Source organism: Amphibalanus amphitrite, unplaced genomic scaffold (genome assembly GCF_019059575.1).
Source record: "Amphibalanus amphitrite isolate SeventyFive unplaced genomic scaffold, NRLGWU_Aamphi_draft 000716F_arrow, whole genome shotgun sequence".
In the NCBI taxonomy this organism is placed as follows: domain Eukaryota; kingdom Metazoa; phylum Arthropoda; class Thecostraca; order Balanomorpha; family Balanidae; genus Amphibalanus; species Amphibalanus amphitrite.
Genome location: NW_024882210.1, coordinates 188,967 through 203,790, shown reverse-complemented (window position 1 = coordinate 203,790; position 14,824 = coordinate 188,967). Strand labels below are relative to the sequence as shown.

At 52.2% G+C, this 14,824-nt stretch overlaps 1 protein-coding gene across 2 annotated transcripts in view; it reads left to right on the top strand.

Annotated features, from left to right (window-relative positions):
- Positions 1-139: 139 nt before the first annotated feature.
- LOC122365127 (RNA-binding protein Musashi homolog 2-like) overlaps positions 140-14,824 on the top strand; it is a 99,666-nt gene continuing 84,981 nt past the window's right edge. Inside the window, exon 1 of one of the 2 annotated variants that reach the window (XM_043336087.1) lies at positions 140-543. In XM_043336087.1, the coding sequence (XP_043192022.1) occupies positions 541-543 (3 nt within the window). In that variant the 5' untranslated portion in view covers positions 140-540. The remainder of the gene's footprint in view (positions 544-14,824) is intronic. The other variant, XM_043336086.1, reaches the window with a different exon arrangement.

The following is a 14,824-nucleotide window of genomic DNA, read 5'->3' as shown; positions in this document are numbered from 1 at the left end:
AAAGTGAAAGATTAGTTGAGTTGTACAGTGTACACTTACAGTCACAGGATAATGGATATTGCCGAAGTCTACATATTTCACAGCATTTGATTTCAGTGAAATTAGAGACATCTGGCGGAGTGATATGAAGCTCTGCTTCGGCTTTCTGCTGCATGGTGCCGTGCTAAGTCACTTGTGAGCCGCGAATTGGCCGCGAACGGAAATGTTGTGAATTGTGATCAGCGCGGTGGCTGTTGAATGATGATTGGAGTCTCGGCAATCCGTGTGGACAGTTTGAGTTGTTAGAAAGGTGGATCAACATAAATGAAGATTTCGTGGAACTTGGAAGTGGTGAGTGCCGAGTGGTGACAACCTGAATCATGATTCTGTCTCGGTCAGTTCCTTGCTGAATGCTGCGCGCGTCTTCATCCCAGAGCCCAACCAGAGCCGCGCGCGCGGAGTTTTACCTAACTTGCAAGTTGCAAGTGTAGAAAGCCGATTTGTTTTTCAAATGATGTCCTTGAAATAACGATCGAAGACTGACGAACATTTACTCGCAAAATGGTAAGTATATCATTTCAATTCGATGTTAGGTATTTGATGTGATTGATAAATGATATGTGACTTGTGAGTGATGATAGGCATGCGATTTGTGAATTTGTTCCATTCCATTGGCTTCCATCTCGAGTCCTTTCTTCGTTTCAGCTTTTGATGACAATTTTCGTTTTAAGTCAACCATCCTCCTCGTGCTCTGGACCATTGACCGACCCATCCCATAAAATATTTGTACCACGCTTCGTTTCCAGTTTACCTGCGTGGCGGCACGGCTACTGTATTTTCTCACTCCTCCCTGCCGACAGCCGGCGTGCGCAATTCCAAAGCATTAACCCGCGCCGGGCCGGTGCTCTGAGATTCCGCGCCGGGCCGCGGGGGGGGGGGTGTTTGAACACCCCCCCCCCCTTCTAACTCGGCTCCTGGGCCACGTAGCGACACGCGGTAAGCGGCAATCGAAAGAACGTCAAAAATAAGGACGAAAACCACCAGAGGTCACCAAAGGTAAAATGTTGACTATTTCAACATTTTGGAAACTGCCAACGGCTATCTCGGGAACCGATAGAGCTACAGCGCCGCAAAAAAGCGCATTCGATAGCCCTGTTAAGCAGGGATGCGGAGCCGGAGCCGGAGTCGGAGCCGGAGCCGCCGGAGCCGGCATATTTTGCCCGGAGCCGGAGCCGGAGCCGGAGCCGTGAAACAATATAGCCCGGAGCCGGAGCCGGAGCCGGAGCCGCCAAAAAAGGGGGCGACTCCGGCTCCTTTTTATTTTTGAAGAGGAAAAACAATAATTGACCTAGTTCGGTTTGACAGTACAAGGCAGTAAAACATATCGTACTATTGGTCTCAATATAAGTGCCCAGGCGACCTGTAGTTTTGATGCGGTGAATACCCTCACCCTCGCCACAATGTGAGTGGGGGTGGCGCTGGCTGGGAGGAGGGGTGCACTCGGCCCGAGTTGTGGCGAGGGTAAGGGTATTCGCATCAAAACTACAGGTCGCCTGGGCCCTTATCTTGAGACCAGTAGTACGTCATGGGCCATCAAGTGAATGAAAAAGCCGAATATCCCCAGTATCCCACATGGTACGCAATCAACTTCCTGTCTGCTCCTCCCCCCCCCCCCCTCACGTCTACTGCATCCCCAGAACATGAGGACCGGTCATCAGGTGACGGCCATTGTTTTTAAAGGGACTATCCCACCTTCTAAAATGTTGTTAAAACCAGTTAAATTGTGCCCGACTTTATAGATTGGATGACAAGGAACACGGTTCTGGCATTTATTTTTTCATTAAACATCTTAGGCTTCCCATATTCCAAACACAAACTTTCAAATATGTGACGTCACAGCCCAAAATTACCTCCTTCCCCAGGCCACATTACTGTCATAAAGCTGATTCTTTTTACTCTGTAGGCACCACAACGAAGTTCAGACCAAGTTTTAAGCGATTTTTAAACGAACAAACCCATTTAAATCAGAATGACTAAACGAGGTGACGTCACACTAACGGTCGCTCCATGTTGAAGATAGGGCCTTGTACAAGGCCCATTTTCAAATGAAGGGAACGAATTTCTTCAACACCAAGAGGCCGCGGGGGTTGCAACCTAGATAGATAGTGGTTTCTGAACCTCGCCGCAAACTTGGCTATCTCAACTCAAACCCCATGTTAAAGGTGGGATAGTCCCTTTAAGCCAGTGCAGTGGACTGCGACTCCCAGCACCGTCTCTTCCCACCCCCACCCCCACCCCCCACCCCCCAATGCAGCCGAGATGGGTGTAAGCTTACGATGGTTCAGTGAACTCCGATTCGCGGCGACTGCGTTTCCAATGCCATCGCTTCCTAGTCCTTTGTTCTGCCAGTTCTCTCCGAGGTGCGTTTGCGCGGGGACGCGGTGAGCCGGTCATGGCAAGAGTAGGTAACGCGTATAACCAATCCAATTTTTCTTCCACCCGTATTTAATTGATTGCAAAGGGGATGTACTGAGTCGGAGCCGGAGCCGCCGGAGCCGGAGCCGCCGGAGCCGAACCATTTTACTCGGAGCCGGAGCCGGAGCCGGAGCCGCCATAACATTTCACCCGGAGCCGGAGCCGGAGCCGGAGCCAATTTTTTTCTCCGGAGCCGGAGCCGGAGCCGGAGCCGTTTGAAATTTCCACGGCTCCGCATCCCTGCTGTTAAGCACATGTCACACATAGGCGGCGGAACGGGGAGGGCACCGGGGCACCGTGCCCCCCTTTGATTTTGACATTTTAACATTAGCCCTATCCCTACACTGAGAAACACTCAAGCCTATCCATGGTTCTCGGAGACCATGCAGGGGTCGTTCTGGTCTTGTATGAGAGCCTCAATTGGGGAGAACTTTGTTTACAGTTGTTGGTCTCCAGTTTGGTAAAGTTCTCAGGTTTTTCCCGTAACGTTCTCGAGTGAGAATGGTGTGCTATCTTGAACGAAAACTTTGCCCGGATAAGGTACTCTTATACTGCGGGATGATCTCCCATGAGAACCTTTACCAGGTCATGAGATCATAAACGAACACAATGCCCGCTCATAATATGATCCTGTATGGTCTCCGAGAACTTTACAACTTAAGAGCGCCGGCTTTCCTTGCACGGCATTCGCGCTCACGACCCATTCCCCCCCCCCTCCCCTCCCTGTAGAGCGCCAGCTTTTCATGGCACAGCATCCGCGTTCTCGATCCTTCCCATTCCCTCCATGCACAAACAAGGTAAAGAACAGGCATGTATATTTATTGTGTCAGATGTCAAAAAACTCACTCTGGAACAGAACATGCGATGCAATTTTTCGATGCGAACATTTTGTTTCAAAAGCTGCCCAAACCCTCTCGCTTGCCGCCCCAGTCAGTACCGACCAGCGTGCTGAGTTTCAACTGAGTCGTTTAGCAAGAGACCATAATATCTCCCGGTGCACGACGGCTCAGTCCCTTTACTTTACTTTTAACACGGAATGCAGGTAAGTGCAAAAATGCATGTCAAGCGGCGCTCCCCACGGTCCACAGACTGTGCGAACGATGTACAATTCAAACACTGTTAAGTACAGGCACGTACAATAGTTACACAGGCACAGACATTAAAAAGTTAATGCAGGTAAAATGTATGGGCTGGCATGTGAACACTACCGACGGGAGTCCATGCGAGACCGAAGTCTAGCCATAGGAGCGGCGGAGGCGACGACAGCCGGTTGGCCGCTCTAGACAGTTTGCGCAGCTGGTACATCTGGCTGGGAAGGAGCTACTCCAGCATGGCAGCCTGCTGACTGCTGAACCATGAGCGCCATCAGACGCTCCAGCTGCTCGTTGTCTCCCATCACCGGTACGAGCGATCCGACACGACGGTGTTAACTTCTGTGCGTCTCTGAATCGGTGTCGCGCACAGGGTCAATCTCACTCGCGTACTGGCCACGCATATTATCGATTACACCACTATTTCACTATTTCACTGTGGCCGGACCGTCTCGGCGAACACGCCTCACCTCACCTCGCGGCACTCAGCTGTGTTGACACCAGCGCCGCTCGGACGATACTGACCCTCGGCCGCTCGGCCCGGCCCGGCCGGTCAAGGTCGTTCAAGGTCACGGCTGTCAAGGCGCGACACGCGTGACCCAGGCCAGGACACAACAGGGACATTTTGGCGTTGTGCCCGATGAGTTGCCTCACTTCGGTGTCCAACATTGAGAGCATCGTCTCCACGGCTTCTTGCTCTGAAAGGGAGAGTAAGACAAATATTAGAGAAACGGCAGATTTCTGTCGTTTAGAAACGTTCAGAAACGCTTAATTTCTGAGCCATATCCTCAAAGCACACGGATTGGTATTTAAGCAGATTTTGCTAACACTGGCAAACAGATGGCAATCGCAACTTAAATCCCAAAAATGGGCAATGGCACACAGATTTTGCCACCTCCCAGAGTAGGTAATTACCTTTGCTGTGGTTACTCTCAAGCTGTTAAGTGCACACAAAGACATACAGAAAACAAACTCACCATGAGACGTTCGCGCAGTGCGCCAGACACCAACTCGCGAAAGGAACAACCACGCTGCCGGCAGCCTTCGCAGTGCTTTCGAGAAAGGAAGGACCGGAAGCACTGAGGCATTATAGAGATGTTCCTTAGGGATATCCATTTAAAGTGGTTTGAACTGTTAAAATCGATAAACATCGTGTCATATAGTAAGGCTCTTTTTCATTAAAAATTATTTCTTCTACTGAAAAATACATGTTTTATTTTTATCAATAATTGCTATTTTCCTAAGCGAAAATGGAATCGCAGCACTTCAAACTGCTCTACTCTTAACACAGCGCCACCTACGCCTTAAGTTTCCTTCTGTGCTGACATCTGTCGTCAAAACACGTCAGCTGCGAGAACTATAAGGAAAAAAGTGAGAAGTTTACCATCCTTTCTGACCGAATGACTGCTGGTTCGAATCTCATCGCAGACCGACTGTTTGCGTTACACGGGTAGCTAGACAACTTCCAGTACTAAACTATCTCGGTCAAGACCAAATCCACTCCTGAAACCGAAGTGGAGACCATGCACAGTTCTCGAGAAAGACCAATTCCTCAAAGCGGCAAAATGGAAACCATCGAAGGTGCTCAGGTGAGTACTATCAGTATAAGTTCTAAAATGTGTTTCTCAGTGTATGGGCGTTGCATGGAAAGAATGGGACCAAAAGTCGGCAGTGCCCCCCCCCCCCCTTAACTGAAGGTGTTCCGCCGCTACTGATGTCACATGACCCTCCGAGATGACCGACGGCTGAGTCACTATTTGAGCGGATGGATGACCCGTCCCAAACTGGCGCGTTATTTCCAGAGGGCCCTCCGCCTGCTTCCAGTATTTGGCATGCTTTAGCCTGTACGAACCTAACCGCTCCCAAACGAAACCGTCAGAGGGTCAGGCGCGGATACAAGGGGGGGGGGCCATGGGGGCCATGGCCCCCCCTTGGCCGATTTTTTTCAAAAATAAAATAAAAAGTTAAAAAGCTGAAAAGGGGGCCTCCTGAAAATAAAGTGGCCGAAATCCGATGAGTTTTTTTTTTAACCTACCCACTTAGTTATTTCTTAGAAGACTAGCTGAGAAGACTTCTTTGTTAGAAGATTGGTAAAACTTTTCATAACTTGGAGGTCTCTTATACTCACAGAAATGACCACTTTTACAGGGCCTCCTAACCTGCACAGAGGGCCTCCAAGCCTGCACAGATGTTGAGATGTTGACTGAACAGCTAGATAAGCTCAATAGACGCAGTTTTTTTGGGGGGGAGGGGGGGGGGGGCCCAACAAGTGGGAAGATGGGGCCTCCAACAGGTGGGATTATGGGGGGGCCTCCTGGTTTCTAATGGCCCCTCCCTTGGAGATTTTCTGGATCCGCCCCTGCAGAGGGTCAAGCATTATGACTGACAACATTTTACTTTTTTGGAAGTGGCTTAAAGAAGAGACTTTTCTTTTAGCTGCTTTTTTGTGATGTTTCAGCTTCATTTGGTTAGGTAGGTATAGGTACATACCTACGCTAGTATGATCAGCGTCGTCAAGAATGCAGAATTTGATCTCAGATGACCTTAATGACCTGACTGAGCCTCGACCCGCCCTAAGATTGGCCTGATTACCTACTTAGGCAAGAAACCATTTTATGTTTTTACCATTTTCCCGCGTCCTACCAAACCTGTGGTTCTGCTATGCCTACACACATGCTCATACCGAGCGCACTCACCACACACTGGCAAGCCTGGCGACAGCACGGCTATGCCATTGTATAATGTAGGTATTCATGTCACCAGAGCTCAGCGGTCAGTCCATTGAATACATTTCATTGCTGGTGGGTGCGTGGTCACGACCGCTCGCAACAATAATCAATCGAGGTGCTTGCTCCGCGCCTGTCTCCATGTATCGGTACGCATACACAGTGTACATACGCAGCGCACATGTATTATGGCAGCATCGTTCCTGCCGCTGCCGTGTGGTGCCAATCGGTCAGCCATTCAGTCTTCATCAATGGAACGAATGGCGCCACCGTCTGATTGCGGCTCCGTAGGCTGTTATTAGTTTTTTTTTATTTCATTATATTTTGTAGAGAGCATGTGGCTATGGATGCGGTCGGCTGGGTGTGAAATAATGCTTGTGAGTATAACACACACACACCTTCGCCAGTTGAGACCCTTTTCTGCTTGCGACTGTAGCTGACGGCACAGCGCTCATCCCTGGGGTTAAATGATAAGTCTCCTCTGACTTGGCATGATATTCAGCATAACGCCCATCTTTGCTACGGCTATTATATCCTACGCCTTTATGCAATGCATGATAAAAAGTACAATTTTGTCAGCTACATGTCCTTTGAAAAGCTAGATGGTTGATTGTATGAATGACTCGACCTTGGACATTCGCCCGGCTGCGGCAGTGCGGCCTTGTGTGGTCATACATAGGCTCAGACTGATCCATATCGTGTCTAAAAGCCATTGGAGCTGAGGTCTGGGAAACCCTATTCATTCATGCTTTGAATACTCGTCTGAGGACGTTAAATCGTGCTTAAAAGATGCCTATTGTAATGCCGGGAACGATGTTAGTCGCGCTGTCCTTTACATTGCTTTTCGTTCCTGGCTGATTTTCTGAATGCTTGATACGATGTGATCGACCATAAAAACGGAGCCAGACAAATTTGACCCCGTAATCAGGGGGAGTGGGGCGGCCGGCCGGCGTGCTGACGTGAGGCCCTCCCGTGGCTCGCCTGATGGCTCCACCGGCTCCGGCCGACACCGCAGATCTATGGCCGTGGTCGGAGCCGCGCGGCCAGCCATTTGTCCGTCGCACGCGCCGCCACCGCCGGCCCGCGGTGCGCGGCCTGTTGTTGTTTTTCCACGGCCCGCCGGTGACGGGTGGCCGGCGTCCGTGACATGCCGTTCGTCTGCCGTGTGATCCCGGTCTAACCCCCTCGAGGGTCGGGTCGGCTCTCCTGCCGCTGGGGACCGACCGAGCGCAGACAGCAGGTCGACACCGCAGCGCGTCGCCGTCGTTTGGTCGATGGGCCACGCACACGCCACGTACCGGCGACGGTGACAGCTGGGGTTCGGAGACGGTCGTCCCTGCGGAGACAGCACTGCCTCGTCTACAGGAGAGCTTTTCCTCTTTCGCGGACGTCTTTGCCGGCGCTGACGGTCCAAGCCAATGTGGCGCACTTTCAGCTCAACATTCATTGGATATTGGCCTCGCTAGTGACTGTCGCTTCCGGCTATCACACGGACTCGACTCGTTCATGTTCGCGTAAGCTCCTCCACGGACGCACACGTTTCAGAGTCGGATGTCTTGCGGCACAGTCTGTATTCAGGCGTAGGTCTCTGGCGCCATCTATGAGCAGGACTATAAACTACTTGCCTGCCTTATTCCCTCGCGGCCCTCCAATCATCCGGTCAGTAAAAACGTCTGTATGTTGACAGAGTATACAGACGAATGAGCTGATGATGTTTGCGGCATTGCGATTTATTTGATTTGACGCTTTTGGCTGCTATATGGAGGAAGGAATACAAAGGGGTTTGTGAATAGAGGACGGAGGAGCAAAAGAATACGGTCCAGCATTTAATTGCACGCTTTCCTGAAACAAGCCATTTTTCAACATTGTCTATAAACATCCTTCCAGTTGTTTACACAAGTCTATAGCCTTTTCTAGGATTTTGTGAGATCGCAGTTATTTCAGCTATAGTCCTTTTTACTGCCTGTTGATGGCAGTTTATCCTCGCGGCCCGTATTTGTCTTGCCCTTGAGAAGCCGGCCGTAAGAGTTTGTTGATGGTGTGGCATTATCGGTGACACCCACACCGCTAGCGGCTGCTGCGCGAAGTGTAAACACCGCCATTACGGCGCGGTGACGCGGCCGGCCGGAACGCTGCGGTCTGTGGATAGACGGACTGGACGTCAGTCTGACGGTGGAGGCCGGCTCGGAGGTGCGGATGGTGTAGATTCCCTCAGCTGAGGGTGGCGGAAGGCCCCTCCCCTGCACCCTCCCTGTTTGTCGGCTACTCGGGGAGGGGTGATCTCTGACGGATGTGTCTGGCGCTCCCTCCCGCCGCCGCCGCCGCCGTCCTCACCCCGACCTTTACAGACGGGTGTCGGCGCTCACGGCTCTGCCCTGATCTGAATAAGAAGGCGGCCGGGCCTAGCCGAGGGCTCGACTGAAGCCTACTGAGCCGGCCGGCGTCTACGGGCGGATCACGGGCCTTTGTTGCTCGTGCCGCTGAATGCTTCATTAAAACTAAACACTCTGTCTGATATAGGTTAGCATAATAAGGCAGATGAATTATGCACATTAGCTTAAGAGGTGGGACTGCAATATGTTTTGGTGTTGACGCAATGTCGAACTGAAATATTCAAGCAGCGTCTTTGCAGGCAGATGAGTCACGAGTGTATTATTTTGTAACGCACTTAAAGTTGCAAACATCCATATGAGTCCCGGCCTCTTATGGTAGGTAATATCTGTTCCGCGACGGATTGTTATTTGTTTCCTAGCTTTACTACCGCGCGTCTGCGTGTACCACTGCTATAAGAGCACGCCGAAACGCTGTCTCCTGGGTATGCAATAACTGGGCCACAGTGCTGTTACCAGTCTGTGCTGGAGTCCCATCTGGTTGACACGCGCTACAAAGGAATGTAAAGGAATCTCCCAACGGGCCAAATGCCGGAACAGACGGAACGAGTGTTCAACCATACGGGACGAGTGAGATAAACACGTAAGTAAAAGTTTCGGGATGTAGGATCAGACGTGTCGAGTTCACCGTCAGGCTAGCGTCTAAAACCAATCTGGTCTCAGCCCGCTGCGGAATCCACTGCCACTGACTTATTCTCCTCTCCCCCTGTGCTGCTACGCGGCTGTGCTACTGCCTCGTTTCCGCTGTGCCGCTGCTGCAGGCCTGCCGTGCTGTTGCGTCTATATTGCGCTGCGTCGGCGACAGGCGCTCCCTGTAGGCGGCCGTGGCCGGTTTTTCACACCCTGTGCTCAAAGTACGCCATCCATCGGAGCTGTTGCCATGCCTCGGCCGGGGTGATGTGGCTCCGCTTCTCAGCATCGATCGGCCGCTCGGACGGCTGCCCCGCCGGCTACCGGCCGCTGCAGCCGCCGCGGCGGTCCGACGTTTGTGACGCTCTGCCGCTGCCCCCGGGTGGTCGGAGGCCTTGCTTGGAGCTACCGCGCCGGTCTGCCGCGGCAGGGTCAGACGGGGCCGGAGCTGGGCTGACTTGGTGGTGTCCGTATGGACTGTGGATTGTTCACTCATCAGACTTGTGATCAGCTCAGTTGAGCCGGCTCAAAAATCAGCTCAGCTCATGAGCCGGCTCAACATTTTGCCAAATTGTTGAGCTGTGAGCTGAGCCGGCTCAGTAATGCATTAAGCTGAGCTGCTGTCTGAGCTGAGCTGAATGAGCTTGAGCTGAGCTGAGCTGAATGAGCTTGAGCTGAGCTGAGCTGAATGAGCTTGAGCTGAGCTGAGCTGAGCTGAGCTGAGCTGAGCTGAGCTGAGCTGAGCTGAGCTGATTGAGCTGAGCTGAGCTGATTGAGCTGAGCTGAGCTGAGCGAGCTGAGCTGAGCGAGGTGAGCTGAGCTGAGCGAGGTGAGCTGAGCTGAGCGAGCTGAGCTGAGCGAGCTGAGCTGAGCGAGCTGAGCTGAGCTGATTGAGCTGAGCTGATTTAGCTGAGCTGAGCTGATCCAGTTCTAGTAGGTACACTGGAAGATGATGAGAACGGATAAAAATATAAAACCGAATGCAATGTGCATTGAATATTGATACACTATAAACACTAGAAACATGATAAACTGGAAATAATATTATATACAAACCAAAGACGTCACTAGGTGAAAGGCCATGTAGTTCGACACCGCAAACTGAAGCGATCGGTCGGGAAATCGCTACATTCCTCTATTGCACCCCGTTCGCACCGTTGTAAGCCGTTCGGTTGGTATCCTTATCCACTGCGGCGTGATGTCCCGACCTGTGTCCCGATGATTCGATGTCCATGACCAATCAGCACACGCATTGCCGTGACGTCATTGGCCGGACCCCGACACGTTACGGAGATATGGGTGGCATTCGGCATTCGGCAATGGGTGGCATTGAATTTAACTGAGCGGAAACTGAGCTGAGCTGAATTGAGCGGAAACTGAGCTGAGCTGAACGGGAACTAAGTTGAGCTGAGCTTAGCTGAGCGGAAACTGAGCTGAGCTGAACTGAGCTGAGCGGAAACTGAGCTGAGCTGAGCGGAAACTGAGCTGAGCGGAAACTGAACTGAGCTGAGCGGAAACTGAGCTGAGCTGAGCGGAAACTGAGCTGAGCGGAAACTGAGCGGAAACTGAGCTGAGCTGAGCTGAGCGGAAACTGAGCTGAGCTGAGCTGAGCGGAAACTGAGCTGAGCTGAGCTGAGCGTGAGCGGAGCGCAGCCGGTTTGAGCGGAACGTGAGCTGAGCTGAGCCGCGTTAAACTGAGCGGGAGCTGAGCGGGAGCGGATAAGACGGAGTTGAGCTGAGCGAGCTCACTTTTTTCTTGAGCTGTCACAAGTCTGTCACTCATCACTGATTTCCCGTAAATGGCCAACAATTGTTTAAACATCAGATATCAGTACACTGAGCCCGAATCTTGAATTCGGCTGACGCGGGCCGCCACAAATGCTTGCATATTGGCCCGGTACTGAGCTGGAAATGGAATTGCGGCTTTATTGCCTGCACTGCTCCGGAAAGTGGTTCGAAATTGAATGACAAAGCTATGTGGTACTAGAAGAATTTGTTGAAGATCGGGAAACAGGTTAATTTTCGAACGAACGGATTGATTTAAATCATGCTGGCCGTCAAATTACACGATAAGTGAAGTATCGATGATTCGATGAGCTATTCTGGCTCGGCCATGGGACTTTTAGCTGATGTGGCCCGTGCTGTTGGCTGCCCTGCCACTCCCATGTGTCACCCTGACCGGGCCCTCCCTGTCGCCCCGTGGGGTATTTACTGGGGCGGTCGGTATCAAACGCCTGCCGTCCTTATGAAGTGCCAGTGGTGTCTGGGCCGCGGCTGTATGTCTTCACGTCATGTGTATGGCTCCTGTGTGGTTATCAGAGCCGCACAGCAGCCCATAACTGCAGCGCCTGGGGCCGCCGAGGAGAGATGACTGACATGGGCAGTGCCTCGGATAATTTGCCGCCTCTTTTGTGTCCGACTCGTTATGATTTACTGCCTCCATTCGTTCGTTGACTAGTTGAGAATGCAATGCAACAAGAAAATATTATATTATATAATAGGCTTATAGAAAATAGCCTCCATTCGTTCGTTGACTAGTTGAGAATGCAATGCAACAAAAAAATATTATCTCATGCCCGTGAGTTTGTAGGCCGTTATACCATCATTAGGCATTAACATTCGTGCGAATCATCTTGCGGTAGTCTGGCCGTGCTATTTTAGAATGTTCGTGATCTTCTGGCTCATTGTCTTGCAGGCAAGTTGGTTGCCTATTCTTGTGCCTTGGTGGCACTTCTGTAATACCTTACACTGTCGGGCTTCACTCTATGGCCTTGTAACTTGGAATTGTGCGATATCTTTAGACGTTATTACCATCTATTGCTGTTTCTTGGACGTCTTAGGGCGTCGCCTTTGGGAAAATGACTATGGCGTTTTACCTTGCTGCTGATGTGGTTTTTTCAGGTGGTCACATAAGCATGCAGCTTGGAAAATGTTAACTCTAGTGGGACGGCTCTGTAAGTCGACTGCCTGAGCAGGCTCACCGCAACCCCGCCTTCCCCTTCCCCGTCTCCAGACCGGTGCGTGCAGCCAATAACGCCCGCAGGCAAAACAGATTCCAAATGAAAATAGCGCGCGTCTATTTCTGTGCGCGCGCGAGCCGAGTGAGACAGATGGCGGCGCCGACAATGGTGACGCCCGCGCGGCGCCTCCCGGCCGCGGAATGTCCCCCGGTGTCGGCAGCGACGAGCGACGGCGGCGCGCGCGGCACTCGGCGGCGACCGACAGGTCGCGCTGACGGATCGGGGCGCGCGCCGGTCGGAATGTGGCCCAGCGGTCTCCCCCGCACCGCCAGCGTCACCCCCGTGCCACCTCTCCGTCACTGGGCCCTCCCACCGTCCTCCTGCCCCGCCCCTTCATCAGCGTCGCCGCGGGGAGGGGTAAGGGGGATGTCGGACGGGCCCTCCGCGGTGACACACGCATTGGCACCGACGCCGGCGCCGGCGCCGGTCGCGTGGTAACCTCACGGCACTTCACATGTACTTCGTCTGAAGTACTTGTGACTGTTATTCCGTGGGGCCATCTGCGGGTACGGAAAAAGCCACTAGTCGCGATACTGGCTGGGCGCGATCTGACTAATTTCAATGGGTAGTTGTAACCTTAATTCTCCCACTATTTTGTTAAAATCAATGGTGAGCAAGCGGCGAAGGCTTGTGGCTCAACAGTAATAAATCGAGCAGATGTCGATGATTAATTAAGCTATCCTCGCCCTCACTCAACAACGATCAGTGCTGACTGAGTGTTGACTGAGTGTTGATCCAGTAGAGGCTGCAGACTGGGGCGTGAAGGTCCGCCAAGCTGTGGAGGCCGCGGTTGCGGCGGAACCGAACTGGGGGCTACCATGTCCTGCTGGCTGTCGTGCAGACGAAGCGATGGGTGAGTGGAACTAGAGAACAAACCACTCATCTCTCCCGGGGATCTGATCTACTCGAGCACGCACCGCAGTCGGTGGCCTGGTGGACGAGCTGCGGCTTTCTGAAGAGACTGAGACGAAATCGTGGCCGGACGCCAGTTGGGTGACAGACGGCAGCGCGTTGGTTTATCGGCTACGGCCCGCATGCGTTTGCAATGGTGATTATAACGCAGAAGCCCATACCGATGCTAAGGAATCTCAGCAAGATTCTATAGTCTCTGAAAAGCTCGACAGCCAACGCGTGCTTTTGCTCCTGATCATTTATGCTATGCCAGCTAAAAGCCAACAGCATCCCGGATTCCACAGATATGCCAAATGTATTACGTTGGTGTCGTGCGTGTCTCCACATCTGCAATCGGTATGTCTGCGTCTGCCCTCGTTAGTCCTACGCGTGCCCGGCGGCTGGGCCGCAGCTGCGGTCGCTCGGGCGGCGCCAGCGAACCGTTTATCGCTCACCGATCGCTCATAAACACCGAATCAGTCGGTAGCCTCTGCGGCCGCCGCCGGCTCATATATCAGAGAATGATGTTCCAAACAGGCCGCACGCCTATCGACCCTGACCAGAACGAACCGGTTTGATTGAAACCAATCAATCTGTGGGTGCTTGATGTTTTTTATCATTGTTGAATAATTTGTTTTTGAAGCTCATTAGTGCCTCAAGAAAATATAGTGAAATAAATGGCTGCAAATATTTGTGAATTGCCTGTTCAATTCATTATTTTATTTGTTTCTGTACGTAGTGCCTCGAAGAGCCTGTGACCAGACCACTGCCTGCTGGCAGGCGCGCAGTTTGACAATAACCCAGGCCACATTTCGCCGAGGCCGCCCAGTATTGACCACACCCGTATATAGTTAACATCTGCGTCGTCCGCTGCGCCGTCGGGGCCGACGACGGTCAGTGTTTCATGGCGCTGTGGACCGCCGCCGCTGATTGTATCTCCGGCCGATCTCGTTTGCCGCGCCGCTCGCTGATGAGCCGTGGCTCCGCTCCGGCGCGGCGTGCCGATTCTGGGGCGCTGCGCGGTTCCGGATTCCGTGCTGGGCCCGACCCTCCGACGGACGAGGCTGTTTTCCCGTCGGCAGTGCTCTGTTTTTGGAAGCGGCCGTCGACTGTTTGCGGTAATACCGCCGCTGGGAGCGGCAGGCGCGCGCGGTATTTGGTGTAATGACTGCCTGGGGTCGGAGATTTGTGGCCTGACGCTGACAGACTGGGAGCGTACGAGTACATGCATGCATACAGCAGCGGAAGAGGGAAATCGATCCCTGAGTTACATAGAGCTGTAGCGAAGTCAGTTCATGAGATCATTGGCTAAGGAGCACGGCTCAAACTCATCGGCTTCACTTTTGTTGGAATAAATCGGTAATCGTGTTACCCACACGGTTAGAAATGGTAGCTGCACCGGACGCACAATTCTTGCTTACGGTTATGTTGACAATCTTTTCGACAAATTTCCATTCCAAGAAGATAATGATTTTAAATTTGATTTCAGCAATATTGTCCACGAGAAAAGAATTTACGTTTTCGCACAGTGTTCCGTACGCAACCTAATGGTCCTGATCACGTTCGAATAGCTCGCATATTACGTTGATTCCCAATGTTCCATCTCTGATAAGTTTTCAACG